Source organism: Artibeus jamaicensis, unplaced genomic scaffold (genome assembly GCF_021234435.1).
Source record: "Artibeus jamaicensis isolate MK-2021 breed Jamaican fruit bat unplaced genomic scaffold, CSHL_Jam_final contig_76, whole genome shotgun sequence".
NCBI lineage: Eukaryota > Metazoa > Chordata > Mammalia > Chiroptera > Phyllostomidae > Artibeus > Artibeus jamaicensis.
The window spans coordinates 2,838,517-2,857,970 of NW_026521954.1; the positions used below are offsets into that span (position 1 = coordinate 2,838,517).

The window sequence follows — 19,454 nt, forward strand, 5'->3', positions numbered from 1 at the left end:
TGCCAGCCAGGGCCATATAAGCTTTGTTTTAATGGTAGAGGTAATCCGTAATTAAGGTTGGTCAAGTTACCTTACAGAACCTGCCTCTACATAAGAAAATGATTTCCACACCCCAGTTTATAGCCCATTTCTTTATACAGTAAAATAAGTTCATATCTAGAATCTCACACCTGACTTTAATGATGACATTTGATAATTTTTTGAGTTGATAATATTAGGACATTGCATAATTTAATTTAAATGAAATGTCTTGAATAGACAGGTTCATAGAGACAGAAAGTAGATTAGTGGTTGACAAGAGCTAGGGGAACGGGAATGAGAAGTGACTATTGGATACTGAGTTTCTGCTTGGTGGGTGATGGAAATGTTCTGGAATTAGTGCTGATGGTTGCACAATTTTCTGAATATACCAAAAAGCACTGAATCATACACTTTGATGAATTATGGTTTGTGAATTATATTTCAATTTTTAAACTTATTAAAATAGCATAGACAGACAACAGTGTGATGATTACCAGAGGGAAAGGGGAGGTTGGGAGCAGGCAGAGAGCACAAAGGGGTGATGAATGGTGTTGGAAGGAGACCTGACTTGGGGTGGTGAACACACAACACAATGTACAGATGAGGTATTATGGGATTGTACCTCTGAAACCTATATAATTTTATTAACCAAGGTTATCCAAATAAATTCGGTAAAACATTATTAAATTAAGAGTTCCATATATTTAGTGTATGTATTATCTGTGACAATAGGTAAAGGCACACCTCGTTTTATTGTGCTTCATCTTATTGCGCTCCACAGATGTTGTGTTATTTACAAATTGAAAGCAATACCCTCCACCGGTGAAAAGATTTCGACTCGCTTTATTGCGGCGCTCTGGAATCGAGTCCACAGTGTATCTGAGGTATGCCTGCACACACACACTCATGGGCTGACACTCAACTGGTCCACACTGGTATGGCTGTACCAGTGGTTAAATATCGTTACTCTGGTGCCCTCTAGTGGCCCCTGCTCTCCTAGTGCCCCCTCCAGACCTTCACAGAAGAGAAAGGAGCAAAGGGTTACACCTGCTCATCAAGGGACTGTCAGGACCCTGTTCCAGTGCTGAACATGCTGGGATTTGGAGGTGGAGAGTAATAGGAAGAAAATTATTAACCTCATTATGCATCTTTGGATTGTTTTATTAGATACACAAATATAGGTAGGGGTTTTGGCAATTTAGAAAAGTAAAATTTGAGAAGAAAACCATTTGAAATTATAATTAAAACATTGTTATATTATTATAGAAATAGCCAAACATCAACAGAGTAAGATAGAGTTACAGACTCACATAACTATAACATATACGGGATTATAACATATAAAAACAGTGGCATTTAAGTCAATGGGGGGAGTAGTGAAGGGTTGGTGAGGGAGGGGGAATAAAGCATGATTCGTACTTTACTCCTTTACCAAAATAAATAGCAGATGAATCAATTATTTAAATATAAAAATATGAAAGGAAAACTTGTAAAAAATATATAAACTGAGGGTCAGTATCACACAAGCCATAAAGAAAAGACTGATGCAACTGTCTACACAGAAATTGGAGATTTCTATGTAAAGCAATTTTTAATCAAAGTTTTTATTTAAAAATATCTGCGGTTCATATGAAAAGAGCTAATCTCCCTAATATACAATGACAAGACATAGAAAAAGAGGCATGACACTGTTGAAAACGCAGTACAGAACAGGAACAGGCTACATTTACTGAACATCTGTTATGTGCCAGGCACTGTTCAGGTAGTGAGATACTCATTCGGTCCCTCAAAGACCCAGGGAGGCAGGGATGGTCCAAGGGTCACAGCCGCCTTCCCTCCCTCTCCTTTCACAACACCCTTCTCCCACTGCACAAGAAAAGGCACCGACCTTGTTATAGCACTTTCTCCCGGGGTGTTAATATCTCTAGAATGGTACAACTCAAGAGTGTGGTTCTCTTCTCCGGAGTCAAAGTAGAGTTTAGGTAAGAAATCTTGAAGAGGATACCAAACACCAAAAAAGCTCTGTTCTTGAACTTACTTCCTTCTGTCCCCACTCTCTTTCTCCCCACCCCCTGCCCACCTCCTTTTTTCTACGCATCTATCTTCAATGAAACTTACAGGAAACTCACGGGGGCATATTAACATGTCTGTTTGAATTTTAGAAACTCACACTTTTTCTGACAGCGTCAATCTGGTTTTCACAATGAGAACTAGCTTTGTCAAATAAGGTAACAAATTCATCATTTTTCCATAAATTGAATAAGATAAATTTGTAGATACAAAGATTTAACAAATATATTTAAATCACATGTGTAACATAACATTGCAGAAATACTATATTTAACAACTACTTAAACTTACGGTGAATATTAGATATCAACTTTAAAACATAGAAGAAGTTACACAGTTATTTTCAAATGTGTGGGGAGTATTTGGAAAGTTGTTTTTTCCAACATTACAAGAATTTTGCAGTGTACTGCTCTAGCAGCCTCGCTCTTACCTACCCCACAGCACACTGCCCGGTCGGGAAACGGCACATGTACCCAAACTCATTAATAGAGAAGTAAAGTCTAATCACAATGAGATCTCATCCTTCCACCTCAGCCTGGTGAGGATTTAAAGTCTGATAAAACCTAGCATTTGTGAAGCTGTGGGGAAATAAGTTTATAAAAGTATATATTTTGGTGGGAAGTTTGACAAAACCAATGAAAACTCTAAGTGTGCACAGCCCTCTCAAACTGTTAAAAATAGTTAAGTAAGATTTGGAAAAATTTATTCTTTTTAAGTTAGTATTTCTGTAATGAAATAAAACCAAAGTTTTTACAATAGGGGCAAGCAAAAAAAGTTGTACTGACCAAGTGTGATGACACCCGAGTCCAAAATGAGGCAGTGCTTTCTGGGATGTTAAAAGTTAGCAACAGGTGATCAGATTAGATGGTATATAACACTGCTTTCCACTCTAAAGTCTGCTACTTTGGGAATTAAGAAATAATTTTTAGAGGCCATATAGTGTACTTCCCTGAGCAATTCTTTTGACAGTAACCCCAACAAGTATTCACAAACCTCTTGAATATATAGTTTTTAATTTGAACCCAAATCTCAGATTATTCTGTATTTACAGTATGTCCTTAAATATGTATCATTTGTGTATTTTACACCATATTATAGATCAATAATTGCTTACCTAAAATAAAACCTAGTGAAATAAAATGCAGATGTCCTTCCATTTTTGCCATATTATATTCTTAGAAACCTTATTCCTGCCAAATGAAGAACCATCTGCACTGATGCATTTGGTTACACACCTGCAATAATTCTCTTTGCCACTAGGTGGTAATTTAGCTAACACTATGTCGAGAATCACTCAGAACATAAAGTTGAATGCTAGCCACCAACAGGAGTTACTAACTAAGGAAGTAAAACAAGAAGGGAAATATAGGTGTGATTAACATGTCCACTTGTGAATGGGCAAAGGAAAAATATTCAGTTAAAAGAAGGAAGTAAATCATATGCATATTAAGAACCTCCAACTTCCAGCCAAGATGGAGGCATAGGTAGAAACACTGTGCCTCTTCGCACAACCAAGTTTATGAACAACAAAGATTTAAAAACCAGAACGCAACCAGAACAGAGAGAAAATTAAACTGTACCGAAGTCCGACAACAACGAACCATTCATCCAGACCGCGGTAAGAGGGGCCGAGTCAGCGGCTGGAGGGGGTGGGTGTCGCGCAGGAAAAAACGGCTGAACCAACCCAGGCAACAGGCGGACCCAGTGAGGGCGCAAAGCAGCTGGCTGACCACAGTCACACATTCCCGGGCAGATAAACCAGGCGAAGGAGCGAGCAGTGAGACAAACTGTGCAACCCAGGGCCCCAGTGCCGGGGAATAAAGCCTAAAAGCACCAATTGGAAAAACTTTCGGGGGTCAAGGTGCTGGGAAAGGCTCCCAGGCTCCCAGAGAGTTCACTGGAGAGACCCACAGGGTCCTGGAGGGTGCACAAGCACACACATCTGGGAACCAGCACCAGAAGGGCCCAATTTGCTTGTGGGAAGCAGCAGAGGGGACTGAAATCCGAGAGAGAGCAGAAAAACACCACTGCCCCTCTCTGACCCTGGCCCCACATACAGCGTCACAACCCAGCAACTTGGGTCACCCTGCCCTGGTGAACACCTAAGGCTCTGCTCCTCATACGTAACAGGCACAAACAGACCAAAACATTGTGGCTCAAGAAGAAGAACAGCTCAAAGCCCCAGAGCCAATACTTCTAAGCGACCAAGAGATAGCCAACCTATCAGATGTACAGTTCAAAACACTGGTAATCAGGATGCTCACAGAACTGGTTGATTTTAGTCTCAAATTAGATGAAAAAATGAAGGCTACACTAAGTGAAATGAAGAAAAATGCACAGGGAACGAATAGTGATGAGGAGGAAACTGGGACTCAAATTAATCGAGTAGACCAGAAGGAAGAAAAAAATGACCAAACAAAAGAATGAAGAGACAAGAATTCAAAAAAATGAGGAGAGGCTTAGGAACCTCCAGGACATCTTTAAACATTCCAACATCAGAATTATAGGGGTGCCAGAAGGACAAGAGGAAGAGCAACAAGTAGAAAACTTACTTGAACAAATAATGAAGGAGAACTCCCCCAATCTGGCAAAGGAAATAGACTTCCAGGAAGTCCAGGAAGCTCAGAGAGTCCCAAAGAAGGTGGACCCAAGGAGGAACACACCAAGGCACATCATAATTACATTAGCCAAGACTGAAATGAAGGAGAGAATCCTAGAAGCAGCAAGAGATAAGGGGACAGTCACCCAGAAAGGAATTCCCATCAGACTGTCAGCTGATTTCTCAAGAGACCTTACCCTACATCCAAGATTGATCTATCCAGCAAAGCTTTCATTTAGAATGGAAGAGCAGATAAAGTGCTTCTCAGATAAGGTCAAGTTTAAGGAGTTCACCACCACCAAGCCATTATTATATGAAATGTTAAAGGGACTTTTCTAAGAAAAATAAGATTAAAAAGATGAACAGTGAAAGGACAGCAAACCCACAACTCTCAACAACTGAATCTTAAAAAAAGAAAAACAACAAAGACAAAAACTAAGCAAACAACTAGAACAGGAACAGAATCAGATAAATGGACATCACATGGAGGGTTTTGGGTAGGGGGGCAAGGGAGGAATGGGGGGAGGGGGGAAAAGATACAGGAAAGAAGAAACATAATTGGTATGTATAAAATACATGGAGAGAGGTCAAAATGGTATAGGAAACAGAGAACTCAAAGAACTTCAGTTCCACCCATGGACATGAACTAAGGGAGAGGGGATGCTGGAGGGTTCGAGGGTGCAGGAAAGAAGGAGATAAAGGGGGAAATTGGGAAAACTGTAATAGCATAATCAATGAAACATACTTTAAAAAAATCTCGAAGAAAAAAAAAGAACCTCCTACAAGAATTAAAGGAAAAGTTCAAAACCTGAGCAATGAGTAAAAAGTTGGAAACGGTTTTAAATACCTTATTAATTGTCACAGTCGTGGTGAAGGAGTAACCGGTGTCACAGACTTGGATGTACTCCTCACCCTGATGTCTGCACTCAGCTGCAGTGTCAATGGTTTTTGTCTTGCTTCCTAATGCACTGCAGCGTCTCACCCAGAAGCTACTGTAGTTACAGAGGCTACTTCTACCTTGGTCCTTGTGGGTGCCAAAGGCTATAAGGAATGTATGTTTTCAGATTATAAACATCCAATTTTCTCTCTAGTTTCTCGGGTTATTTTATATACTTATTTTTCTTATACTGTGGCATGGATGTGTCTAATGTCAGGATATAACGTTTAGACTCAGTTTTTCCAGAAACCAATCAAGACGGGCCGTAATGGCTTTTGCATTAGCAATAACAACAGGAATCTAGTGTACAAGAGAATGCTCGTACCAAGCCACTGTAAAAAGTTTTAAGGAGAAGCACTCTTTGGGCATATTAAAGTCTAACAAAAAGGAAATGGGATGTCTTCATATAACTTAGAAAATCATGTTTTCACTTTCAAAAATATTTGGTTGAGTTGTTTAGAAGATTCATTCCTGCCCTTTCTTACCGATAAGGTTGTACTTTAGTCCCAAGGGCTTGAAGTTCCAGTGCTTTCTTAACGACAGCTTCATTCTCTTCTGGATAAACTGAACACGTGCAGTAAACAACCGCTTGAGCTTTAGTAACTATATTTAAAGAAGATGTGATTAACGTAGTGCCCCATTCACAGTTTGACAAAAATTTGCTGTGTTTCCAAGCGTCCGTTTGTACAATACTGCACGGCTTTGAAGACAGTGATTCCCATAGAAGTTCACAGGGCTGCCCTCTACGAACACATACTAACTCCATACTATGGAGTACATACTAGCTATGTAGTCTGCGGCCAGTGAGTGAAGCGAATCTAACCAGACTATATGGAAATTGAATCGATGTGACCAACCTAGTTCCAAACAAAAAGAGTAAATGCTGCAAGTTACCCAGAGCTTTTACTTCCAGCCATGTTCCCGTAAGCCACGTCACATAACTGGCTAAAAGGACTGTAGAAACAGGCATAGATGTGGGTCTCAGTTTCGTTACTTACGGCCGTGTGCACCTGGGAAAATGACTTGAACTCTCGGATTTTTCATCTTTACAATGAGCTAATGCTACTACCTGCAACTCATTTATTTACATTGATCAAGCACCTACTATGTGGTAGGCACTGTTCTAGCCATTTGTCTAACAGACAAAGATCTTTGTTATTAGGGAGCTTACTTTCTATGTTTTATTGACATGGTAAGACACATATAAATAGGAAAATTATATAGTGTTGTCAGGAGTTGATAAATGCTAATAAAAAAATCACAGCAGGAATGGAGGATGTCTAGTTTCAGGAGATGATACTGTAATTTTAAACAGAGTAGTCAGAGAAAGCATCAAAAAATATTTACCAACTTGCTAATCTTCCAACCAACTTGCTTCATAGATCATATACAAAATTATCATGTTTAAATTAATGTTTGTTAGTAGCATCAAAAAGGTGGACCTTTTGATGTGCTTCACATTTTCCTTTATAGCTACCTCATGTATGCTGTATCTTTATGTACTAAAAAATGGAGGGTCCTTATAACTTTGATTAAATTTGGTTTTAAGTCCTGGTTCTAGAAATCATATCCTTTTGCTGCATACATACCCTTTAGAGGCCTAGGCTTTCGCCTGGAGAGCCAGCAGTCCAGAGGCTGCAGAAGGCGGCAGCTGGGACCTGACTGATGGGCACACGGGTGGGCCTCTGGCAGGCTAGACGCAGTTTCTTGGCCTAAGTCAGGTTGCAGCTCCTGAGCCATAAGATAGAAGGAACCCCTACTTTCCCATGAAATCAGACACAGGGACACCAGAAAAAACCTCAGAGTTGTTCTCAAGACCTTAAGAAATGATTCTCTACCCTTACGTCACCTCCAATCAGTCAGCTCCCAACATGACCTGGAACCCACAGGGTCTTGAGATCTTGCCCCATATCTGTCACCTGTATGTCATCAAGGAATTTGGACTGTTGAGCATCAGCTTCCTATCCTCCTGGTTGGTGCCATTTATCAATAAAGTAGCCAATATCTCTCCACTGAAGTTCTCGGTGTCTAGCGTTTGGCTCTGCTTGTGTCAGGTATATGAACTCTTTCTGTTCTGCAATACCTATACTTACCTTGGAGCCTTTGAAGATCAGCATTTATTCACACTTATATGCCAACAGCTAGCTTAATGCCTGACCTAGAGTAGGCATTTGACAGACATGTGCTGAATTAATAAAAATGTATATCATTTCTCAGAGACTTTTAGATTTCCACATCCATGTATACGCAGAATCTAAATGGTACTCAAATCTAAATGCAGTGATTGAAGCAATAGTATAAATACTTAAAGAGCCTTGTTACACAGACTTGCACCTCTCTGTTCTCTATTTAGCTCTACGTGAAATAAGAGTTTGAGAGTTGTAAGGGGCAGGCACGGTGACAACAGAAAAATCACATCAAATAAGCCCAAGCAAAGAAATAGAGAAGGTGCAACTGTACAGCAATGGATGTCATATTTCACTTCAGCATTAAGAAACTGTTCATCATGCCTGCTAACCTCTGTTAAAAATGATAATAAAGTATTATATTTTTAAAGGACTTAAATTGGTAAAAATAAATATTCTGGTACTTGAAGATGCTGAGTGTTCTGGGAAATTCACTTATAGTTCATACCTCATTGCCTGCCTAGAATAGAGAAATAATATATTAATGTTTCTAAGATTTACAACACATTTTAAGATTGAACTTACACTTCATCGCATGTGTTAGCTGTTTATATTGCTGTTGGACGAGAACATTAAGTTTATCTTCTGATGTGCCTCCTTGAGAGAAATCTTTAAGTAAATCTGTATCTAAAAGCAAATAAATGCTTTAATTATATCACTATTAGCTGTTTTCCATAATTGCTATCATCACATTATTTAACATTTTGATCATTTTCTCTATTAATAGAGTTTTCATGGAAAATATCAACACTAAAAAAATAGTATTGCAAAAATGTCTGCTGTCATAGAAATGTACACTTGAAACCTGGATGGTCCTATGAACCAACATTACCCAAATAAATGTAATTTAAAATAAATATAAATAAATATAAATAAATAAAAACACTTGAGCAATTTAAAAATGACAAATATTTTTTACTGACTTGAATATTAAAAACTAAATTGATAAAGGTAATTTTGTTTAATTTTTTTTCTCCAAGCTCTGATGAGATACTCCTTCAACTAGCCAAATAAGTCATTTAGGTATAGAAAAGAAGAGTGCAGTCAGTCTAGAGACTGAGCATGAAAGAACTCAGAAGAACATGACTTTACAAATAAAGTTACCAAAAGAAATTTTGGAAGGAAAAAATGAAGAATAGCAAATGTAGCCCTGGCTGGTGTAGCTCAGCGGATTGAGTGCGGGCCTGCGAACCAGACAATCGCGGTTCGATTCCCAGTCAGGGCACATGCTTGGGTTGTAGGCCGGTTCCCTGCAGGCCAGTTCCCAGCAGGAGATGCATGTAAGACAACCGTACATTGATGTTTCTCTCCCTCTCTCCTTCCCCCCATCCCCTCTAAAGATAAATAAATAAAATCTTAAAAAAAAAAAAAAGAATAGCAAATGTATGTCTTCATAATAGATCAAGAAACTCTTGCAGTAACACTTTAATTTCTGAAACTGATTTTAACATATGTCTTGACATTGCTAACAAAGACCTATTAATGTTACTTTATAGAGATTTATTCAACAACCCTTTTAACACTGAAAAAATTGTTTAAATATACATGAAACAATCTGCCTAAGGTCACAAGGATACTAGTGTAAGGTCACATAGCTGCTAATGTACAGCCAAAATCGTGGCTACAAAATTGGATCACAGAGCCCAAATTCTAACCTCTATATTCTTCTCCTCTCAGTAATTCTCCTAGACTATAAGAGCCCATTGTTTTTACCACATTTTTGGCTCTTCCCCATTCCAGTAATATCACTGAAGGTTAATTAAACTCCATATCTTTTCAAGTCAGGGTTTTTTTACACTTCACATTTTTCTATCTATTTGCAAAATTACCTATCACTTTTTTTAAAGACTATTTATCCATTATTATACTCTTAAACCATATCAGTTACTTTTCCCATCCCATCTAAAAATAATTCCAAGTTGTTAGCAATGACCAGCTTCATATATTCTTCAATGGCTCAAATACTTTTCCATGTTACAATGTGTTTTAAAATGAATTCATGATTGTTCTCTTCCACCTCGTATCCAACCCTGGTAAAATAATCCTTTGGATTCACCCCCTAGATTTATGGCTACTGTTTCTACCACACTCATTAGGTCAGCAGCTCCGTCTGTGCTCTGCCTGTTATTTCCTCTGAGTGCAGTTTCCTTTAAAAGCTCTCATTTATTCCAGGTTTGCCACAAACCACTCGTTGCCTTATACTGTTGCTTCAAAACATTACTAACCCCTGGGAACCTTTATACTTTCTTCCTTTCCATCAGCTGTAGATTCCTTTGGGCTGTTCTCCCAGCTTCTAGTTTACTTTTACCCATGGCTTATTCAGTTCTGCTTCCCATTTCAAGATGGCCCAGGGTAAGGCTTGTAGCTGCTATTCCTTCTCAGCTCTCAGTGCCTACTCATTCATCTTTGGTCATTTCCCAAAGTTAGTATAAGAATGTTCTCGGCCTATTATGTTCCCATGGGAGTTGGTTATTCTTCTGTTTGACCCTCACTGGAAAGACATTTTCTACACCAGGTCATAATTCCACATGGTACAGTGGAAGTCCAGGTAAAGCCTGTAGTTTAAAGTAAAGAAAAGGTACTGAGTTTAAATCCCAGCTTCCTTCCTTGCTACCTACATGACCTCAGTCAAGTTGCTAAGTTTCTCTGAGTCTTGAGTTTTTCCCATTTGTAAAATAAAGATAATAAAATAATACTACCCTCAAAACGTTACTGTGAGTATTAAGTGATAGTGCATGAACACTACCTACAATACTGACTGGGACACATTTTACTCAATCACTAATGTTTGCTCAACATTAGTTTCTCTCCTGTCATTTCTTTTTCTCTGTTTTTCATTATGTCCTTGCTAGAAAGAGAAAACTGTTACTCACTGTTCTGAGTGTCTGTGGAATGTCGTCTTTGTCTAATACTCTAGTTAATTGTATCTATGCCTTTCTGTACTAACAAGGGACTAGAGCAAGAGTCAGTTTCAGTCGATGTGTGCGATGTTCTGTGATTAAGAGAGTGATTCCGAGCGCCAGCCTTGGGGTTGAAAAGGTTGTGTTTGAATCCGGCTAACACTTATCGGTCAAGTGACTCGGGGGACTTCAAACTCTAAGTTCTGGATTCTACAGAATCTTCAGATTCTGTATTTGTAAGATGGAGACAGTAAGAGTAACGACTTCTTTGAGTTCTTGTGAGGATTCAGTGAAGCAATCGAGTAGAGTGCTCGGCTCAGTGCCTTACATGTAAGTGTTCAGTAAATGTTCATGTTAAATCATATTTTGAAATGTATTAAAGAAGCAAATAAAACACTCCTAGAATTAATATTTAATCTGAGGTTTTCACATCACAAAACATACATGTTAAGGAAATCATGCATTTGAAATACTCTGATTACGATGAATTAGGATTGTGTTCAGACTATAGGTTCTAGAATCAGGCAGCTCCAAATCTGAATCCCAGCTCTGCTACTAACCAGATGTGTGACATTATGAAAATGAATGAATCTTTCTGAGTCTCAGCTTTTTCATCTATAAAATGTTGATAAATTGTAAGGTCCATAACTTGGGCACTGGACTGTGCCAGAATAGCACCCTGGCCAGCATCTGTTCTGATTGCCTACATGATTCCAATTATTAAATATTTCAAATATCACCCTCACCCTTGTTCATATCTCACAGGATTGGCTTAAGGATTAAATGAGGTAATAAATATAAAGTACTTTACACATAGTATATATGGGAGTTATTCATTACTCAGATACAACAATGTGTCATTTTAATGACTTTAAATACTTCTGTTTTTAAGTTATCAATACATTTCCATAATTCAGAATTTAAACATCAAAACAAGTACCTTCATGCTCATTTAAAATAAATTCTACCGGATTACTAATACCGAGCCCTGAGCAACGGGGGAGCAGCAGAATCACTTTAACATTCTGTAATCTGTTATCTTTAGATTCAATGTTAAGAAATGTCTCAGGAAGTATTTCAATATCTAGGAGAAAAAATACAGAAAAATTACTGTAAAATATTAATTAAAAGCTCTAATGCAGTATTTAAATATGCCTATGTATCATTGTTCACTTTTAAATGCTCATCATCACAAAAAATCACTTTAATGTACTCAGAAAAGACCATATACTTCTCTGATAACCTCCCAAAGTTAATACATGAATTCTTAGTGTTTTCTCTTCACTTGAGAGAGTAATTTTGAAGTTTAAATATCTTCTACATAAAATATAATTAAGCTTTCCATTCCACTTAAAGCAGTATGCTCTAGTGCAGGGAAATGGGTTTGGAGGCAGAAATACCCAAATCTGACTCCCAATTCCACTATTCACTAGCTATGTGGCTTCACCTCTCGAAGCCCCCATTTCCTTACTCATAAATGGGAAAATAATGCCTACTTTGTCTAACTGTGGTGAAGACAGAGATAAAGCAATTAAGCTTAGCACTTAAACAGAATACATAAAGCACTAACTATAAAAGTAAAGATTGATAAGTTGTGGTAAGCTAAGCTCAGTAATGGTTATTTCATTGTCCCATTTTTTTAAAATCCCTTTTTATGTTCCATCTTCCCAGGAAAAAAAAAACAAACAGGTATTGTTAGTATTTATGAGGCACCAAGTAAGGTCCCTCACGGACCCTGAAATTTAGTCGGAGAGTCTGCTTGCCTTCAGGTTACCCCCCTCTGTACCCGTCCCAAGGCCACCCCTCCACTTCCGCAATGGTCCACATTTCCCTCACCTGCTGTGGAGTCACTCCTGAAACTGCCCTACCCACCCCTTCCTCTGGCCTGATCAATTTTTCCCTCTTATTCTCTCTCTTTTGAAGTGATTTTTAATCAAATGGGCCTTTTTGTTCTTTCGCACTTGAACTTTTTATTGGGGAAGTTCGAACACATACAAAGACAGCCATACTATGTCGTCAATCGCAAGTACATCATGGAGCTGCAGCGGTGCACCATTCATGCCCAATCCACCTTCATCTGCATCTGCACCCACTCCCATAAGTATTGTGAATCTGTAACTTTTACCATAGACCTCTAAAGATAGGAACTCTTCAAAAAATGTAACCACACAAATGTTCAAATCATTCCTAATTATCATCAAATAATCTTCGCATTCAATAGCGGCTCAAATTTCCCAACAGTCCCACAGGTCAAACATGTTTTCTCCTTTGTTTGAATTGTTAAGTCTCACTTTACATTTATTTTTATCTAAAGGTTCCTTTTCATTTTTCTTACCATTTCTTACTGAAACTTATCTGTACTACTCGAGTTTCCCTCAGTCTGGATTTTGCTAACTGCTTCCCTAGAGTGTAGCTTTACCTGTTCCTGTATTTTGTGCTTCCCATAAATTGGTAGTCAGAGCTACTACTGACTATTACTGATTCTCTTTTTTCTTTTCTTTATTTCTTTTGGGGTGGAGGGAACTACTTCAAAAACGGTGTCATATTTATCCAGTAAGTTGCTTTTGTAGTATATCAGCAAAAGGATTACAAAATAGTCATATGGGGTCCCCCTTATCCGTGGTATTGCTTTCCATGGTTTCAGTTACCTGTCAACCATGGTCTGAAAATATTAAATTTCCCCGACCATCTACTTTAGCTGCTCATGCCATCCAACCATGACATCATCACGGCTTCATCACTCAGGACCACCCGACTCAGACGATCGTCCTCGGACATTGCCGGAAGGGCAGTAGTAGTAATACCATGTCACCACGCTGCATCATTCACCTCGCTGTGTTTCGTCATCACACGTCTCATCTCGGGAAGAAGGGTGAGTGCTATCCAATACGGTGTTTTGAGAGGGAGATGGCATCCATATAACTTTATGACAGTATGTTGTCATAATTGATCTATTATTAGTTGTTCATCTCTTACTGTGCCTAGTTTATAAGTTAACTTCATCATAGGTATGAATGTATAGGAAAAATACACTATATATATAGGATTTGGTATTACATGTGGTTTGAGGCACCCACTGTATCCACTGCTAAGAAGGGACTACTGTATTCTATCACCCCTTTTTCATTTATTATCTGGAATACTTTGAAAAGAAGAAATCTCCTTCCCTCTTTGCTTGGTTACTCAGTAGTTCCTACTCTCCCTTGTCAACTAGGTCAAGGGTGGCCAACTACTTGAGAACTCTAATGTGTACAGAGGTGACAACTACAGCATAGCCACTACCTACCATGGCTGAGAAAAATGTGAGCAAGGAACTTAGCAAGCCAGAGGAGGGGAGTGGGCGGGGGCTGCAAGGCTGAGACTGAGGTATCTGAGAAGGGGACGAGGCTAACTGCTGGGACCTCTGCATGGCCACCACGGGGATAAGTCACTGGGAGAGGAAGGAAAGTCCTTTCTTCTTCCTCTTCGAGTCTTGTAATGTCTCTCCAGCACCTGCTAATGGCAGAGACTTACAGCGAGCCAATGGGCAACAGAGAAATGGAGTGTACTTCAAGTATCACAAAGCAGGGCAGCAGGTGGGTTTGGAGCTGAGAGGCAATAAAGCAGTAACTGGTCAGCTTCTGAACTCATTTTTTTCTTGACTCTTATCCCATTTCTCTAGTGTACCCTTTGCCAGATCCCTCTTATTCAACTTCCTGACATCTCTAAGTTTTAGAGGGCATATACTCAACTTTAGTGACTAACTAGTTTTCCAAAATGGTTGTACAAATTTACCTCCCACCAGTGTTTGAATATTCCCAAAAGTCATGACCAGTCTTTTTATTTTAACGATTTTGTAGATGCATGGTGGTAGGCTATGATTTTAACTGCATTACCCTCTCGACTAATGAGGTGGGATGCTTTCACCTTTTTTTTTTTTGGCACCTCAATGTCCTCTTTTGGGAGATGCCTGGTCAAGGCAGTTGACTAGGTTGTGTTTCCTGACTGGTTGCCTGTCTTTTTTTTTTTTTTTAATAATTTCTTATGTACTGTAGATAAAAACTCTTCATTAGTTGGTGTGTTCCCTCTCTACAATTTACCTTTGCTTTTTCTTATGTACAGTGTTGTTTTCTTTTCAATTTACTATAGTCCAACTTATCAATCTTTACTTTTATAGTTAGTGCTTTACGTATTCTGTTTAAGAAGTCTTCACCAACCCCAGGTCATAAAGTGTTTCTCCTTTAATAAATTCCAGAGGATTTTGGATTTGTGTACATGGTGTGAAGTAAGGGTCAATTTCACTTTTTTCCAGCACTATTTACTGAAAAGACCATCTCTTCTTCCATACACTGTAGTGTTCATGTTATGATTTTTTGCTGCATATATATCATGAATAAATGTTAAATTGTATCATATTTCTATTCTGTATCTATTAAGATGATATGATTTTTCTCCATTAATACAGTGATTATATACATTGATTTTTAAGAGTTAAAAAACAACTTTATAGTTCTAGAATAGGCCCAGCTTACTTATATTATTATTCTTTTATATCGCTAAATTAAGTTTACTAATATCCTATGCCTATTTCAGATTACTAGTATGTACTTTTTATAGCCTTGCTCATGAGTGACAGTGGTCTGTAATTTTCCTTCCTTTAATGTCCTTTTCCAGTTTTGATACCAAGGTTATAAACCGGACTGTGGAGGGTGGGTGTTCCCCCTCTCGGGAGCATCTTTTCTGTGCCACCCTGCTCAGCCCCAGGTTAGTTACCTGACCCTTCTCCCCACTAAGCTCCAAGGGTCCCTTCTTTTGCTTGTCACTGGTTTCCTGAGCCCACTTCTTCTCCAGCTCACTTCTCCTACCTCTGTGACTTTCTGAATAAACTTTCTCTTATAGTTTGAAAAAATAAACTGGGAAGTAGTCCCTTTCTAGCTATTCTCTGAAAGAGTATTATTTCTTCCTGTAGGAATGCAGGGTTTTTTCTTTGTGAATAGAGGAGATTTTCAATTATGAAGTCAAAAGACATTCATATTACCACTAATTTTAAGAACTGAATAGATACAAAAGTATTCAGATTTTGACAAAAGTAGTTGGTTCTGCTGTTCCAGGAATATGCCCATATGTTTAAATGTTCAGGTTGGTTGGCACTAAATTGCTCATAATATCTTTGTATGTTTCAATTGTCTCCGGGATCTGTAGTGGTTTTCATCAGAATTGGGTAGGAATTGTTTTGTGATCTCTTCTTCTTGATGAGTCAGATTAAATTCAGATCCTTTATCTATTATTCATTACATTTGTCTTCTTATTGAATTGTTCATATATTTAAAATACAAGCCTCTTATCAGAAGAATGATTTTCAAATATTAACTACCATTCTGTGAGCTGTCTTTTTCACTTTCTTGATAGTGGTCAGTGCAGAACAAAAGTTTTTAATTTGTATAAAACCCAATTTATCTAATTTTTTCTTTTGTTGTTGTGCTTTTCTTATCATATCTAGACAACCACTGTTAAATCCAAGATAATGAAGATACACCTCTGCATTTTCTTCTAGGAGCCTTATAGTTTTATCTCTTACACCTTGGTCTTTAATATATTTTGAGTTAATTTTTGTGTATGTGTTTTTTTAAACATTTTAATTATTTATTTTTAGAGAGAGAGAGGAAGGAAGAGAGAGAGGAAGGGAACTAGCAATGTGTGGTTGCCTCTCAAGCGCCCCCTACTGGGGACTTGGCTCACAACCCAGGCATGTGCCCTGACAGGGAATCGTTCATAGGCTGGCAGTCAATCCACTAAGCCACACCAGCCAGGGCACTTTTTAAAGATTTTATTTATTTATTTTTAGAGAGAGGGAAAGGGAGGGAGGAAGAGCTCAAAACAAATGACATAAGAGAGATACATTCATTGGTTGCCTCTTGTACCCACCCTGACCAGGACCAAGCCTGCAATCCAGGCATGTGCCCTGACCAGAAATCAAACCTGTGACCTTTTGTTTTGTGGGATGATGCCTAACCAACTGAGCCACACCAGTCAGGGCTGTATATGGTGTGAGGCAGGAGTCCAGCTTCATTCTTTGGCCAGTGGCTATCTACTTGTCCCAGCACCATTTCTTGTTCCTTCCTCATTGAGTGGTTTTAGCACAACACACACACATCATACAACATATATAACATATAACACATATACATGTTATATGGCATTCCAGTTCCCTATTCCACTTCTCTTTCCCTCTCAGCTAGTAGATATACATTCTTTTACTATGTGTTCTTTTATTGATTGCACACACCACTGACTTAATGATTTACTAATTTTACCATTTCATGAACAAAGCAATGGACATTAATTCCATTTCTTTCTATGTACCATTGTTTTAATTTATTTTAATTACATGTAACATACATATTTTAACCCCACATGACATTAGTTTATGATCTCACAAGACCTTAGACTATAATTATTTATATTTACCTATGTACTTTTCTCTTCCATTGTTCATTTCTTCTAGCATCTACGACTTTCTATGAAAGATAATATTCCTTCTATATAAACAATAATCCTTAGTATATCCTTTGTAGGGTTTGCTGGTGACAAACTCTCAGATTCTGTCCAAAAATGTCTTTATTTCCCTTTATATTAAAGGACATTTCTGCTGAGTATAATCTCTAGCCTGCAGTTTCTTTCAGCCCTATGTAGATATTGTTTAATAGGCTTCTGGCTTCAGTTGTTTCTGTTGAAAAGTTAGTCTTTTAGTTTTATTGTTATTCCTTTAAGAGTAGTCTGCATCATCTCCCTGGTTGCTTTGAACACTGCTCTTCGTCTTTGGCTTTCAGCAATTACGCTATAATGTGCTCTGTGTATTTATTCTTACTGGGATTCATAGGGCTTCTTAAATCTATGGCTTAACTGATTTCATCCATTTTGAAAAATTCCCCACCTGAATTTCAAATAGTTTCTTCCCACTTCCTCACCTCTCGGTTCCCGATCACAGCCTATCTGAAATCACTGGCCCACAGAGTCTCGTGTGTATTTTATGATCCCTTCTACATTGTTCACACTTTTGTCCTCCCATGCTTCAGTCTGGGTATTCTCTTCTGGCTTACCAGTTCACTTATTCTTTCTGTACTTCTATCTAATCTATTAAATCTATCAATTCCTTAAGTTTATATATTGTATTCTTTTGGTTCTATGACTGTCTTTTGATGTTTTTTGAACATTATTCTTTCGAGTGTTCTGCTGAAATTGTACAACTTGGCATTTAGTCTTATCAGCATATTAATTGTAGGCATTTTAAAGACCGCATCTGATATGTCCAGTATTTGGACATTATGTGGTCTTGTTTCTATTATAGTGTTTTAATCTTTAATTCAGCCATATCTTTTCTTCCTGTTTGTCTGGTTGGTTTTTTTAAGTTGAGTGCCGAACATTGCATTTGAAAAAACTTAGGAGATAAAATGAGACTAGGAGGATGTTACTTTCTCCCATGGAGAATTTACTTTTGCTTCTGATAGGGAGCTAAGCCTGCACACTAGCAGTACCAGATCTCCTTACCCCAAGTCCTGACTGAGATGACTGACCTGCAGGCGCCAGTTCACCAGGGAACTAATCACCACCCAGAGCACACTTCTTTCATGCTCCAAATGAAATCCCGGGGATTTACCAGTCCTTTGGGGTCAGGCCTTGAATTCTACTTTTTTTTCTCCCTAGCCCTGCGAATCTGTCAAAAGTTTGGTTTTTGTTGTTTGTTTGTTTTTTTTAGTTTTCAGCCTCACTGAACCTATAGTAATAAAATATTATCTTTAGTCTCAGCATGATCCAATGAAAAACTTTCTAAAAACAAGAAGCCTAAGAAGACATGGCTTCTAGTCCTAGATATTCGCTTTGTCCTTCGAGCAGTCCAATGATTGTGCTCTTATTTATTAAAGGATGATCATTTCTACCACTCACTTTACCCAATTATTGTTTGAACATAAACTTATATAGTGGCTAAATGGCAAGCAATATAACAATGTGTCAATACATTCATTAATTTAAATTAAGTTGTTTAACCAATATTAAGTAGTAAGAACAGACTGATATGAGTTAGTGAGGATCTTAAGAGTATAGTTCATATAGTTTTTATATTAAAAACAACACAAACATTTTTAATATTTCTAAATCTTATAGAACATTAATTACCAAACAAATAAATATTGGTACTTACTTTCACATCCCATTTTTGTGAAAAGGTTCTTCAGGTCAGGACGCTTGGTTTGTGATTGTACTCCACACACAAATATTTTTGTGGAATTATTATTTGTTAAGATTGACATATGGGCAACTGTGTACCACGAACCTGTATTGACCACCAAGACATCATCATCCATATTTAAAAAGGCCCTTACAGAATGCACAGCAAGACTTCGAGATTTGTCCTGCAAGATATGGTAGGGTTAGAATTTCAAAGAAATTAGAAGCATGAAAAGTACTTGGTAGGAATCTTGAAGAGATACCTAGCCCATTTTATTTTAAGACATTTGTTAAAATACAAAGTTAACAAAGGTAACTTAATATAAACTGACTTAAAACAATGACCTTTGTTTATCTTAAATTATGACTGTTACCATCTAACTTCTATGCAGTGATAAGACAATGTCAAAATCCCCAATAAGTGATTAATAGATTAGTGACATCCTGCCTTAGCTCCCATTCCTATCCATTCACAAAACACATTAATCTGTGGCTTCCATTCTCTCTTCCCCTTACACTGTGATCTAAATTGCTGC

The 19,454-nt window shown here is 37.9% G+C and overlaps 1 protein-coding gene across 2 annotated transcripts in view; it reads right to left on the reverse strand.

The window, feature by feature from the left end:
- The window catches only part of NSUN7 (NOP2/Sun RNA methyltransferase family member 7), a 37,299-nt gene that overhangs the window by 5,401 nt on the left and 12,444 nt on the right, over positions 1-19,454 (reverse strand). For both annotated transcript variants that reach the window (XM_053672311.1, XM_037138061.2), the window contains 4 exons: positions 18,893-19,103; positions 11,654-11,797; positions 8,339-8,440; positions 6,113-6,230 (listed from right to left, as the gene is read on the reverse strand). In XM_053672311.1, coding sequence (XP_053528286.1) covers positions 6,113-6,230; positions 8,339-8,440; positions 11,654-11,797; positions 18,893-19,103 — 575 coding nt within the window. The remainder of the gene's footprint in view (positions 1-6,112; positions 6,231-8,338; positions 8,441-11,653; positions 11,798-18,892; positions 19,104-19,454) is intronic.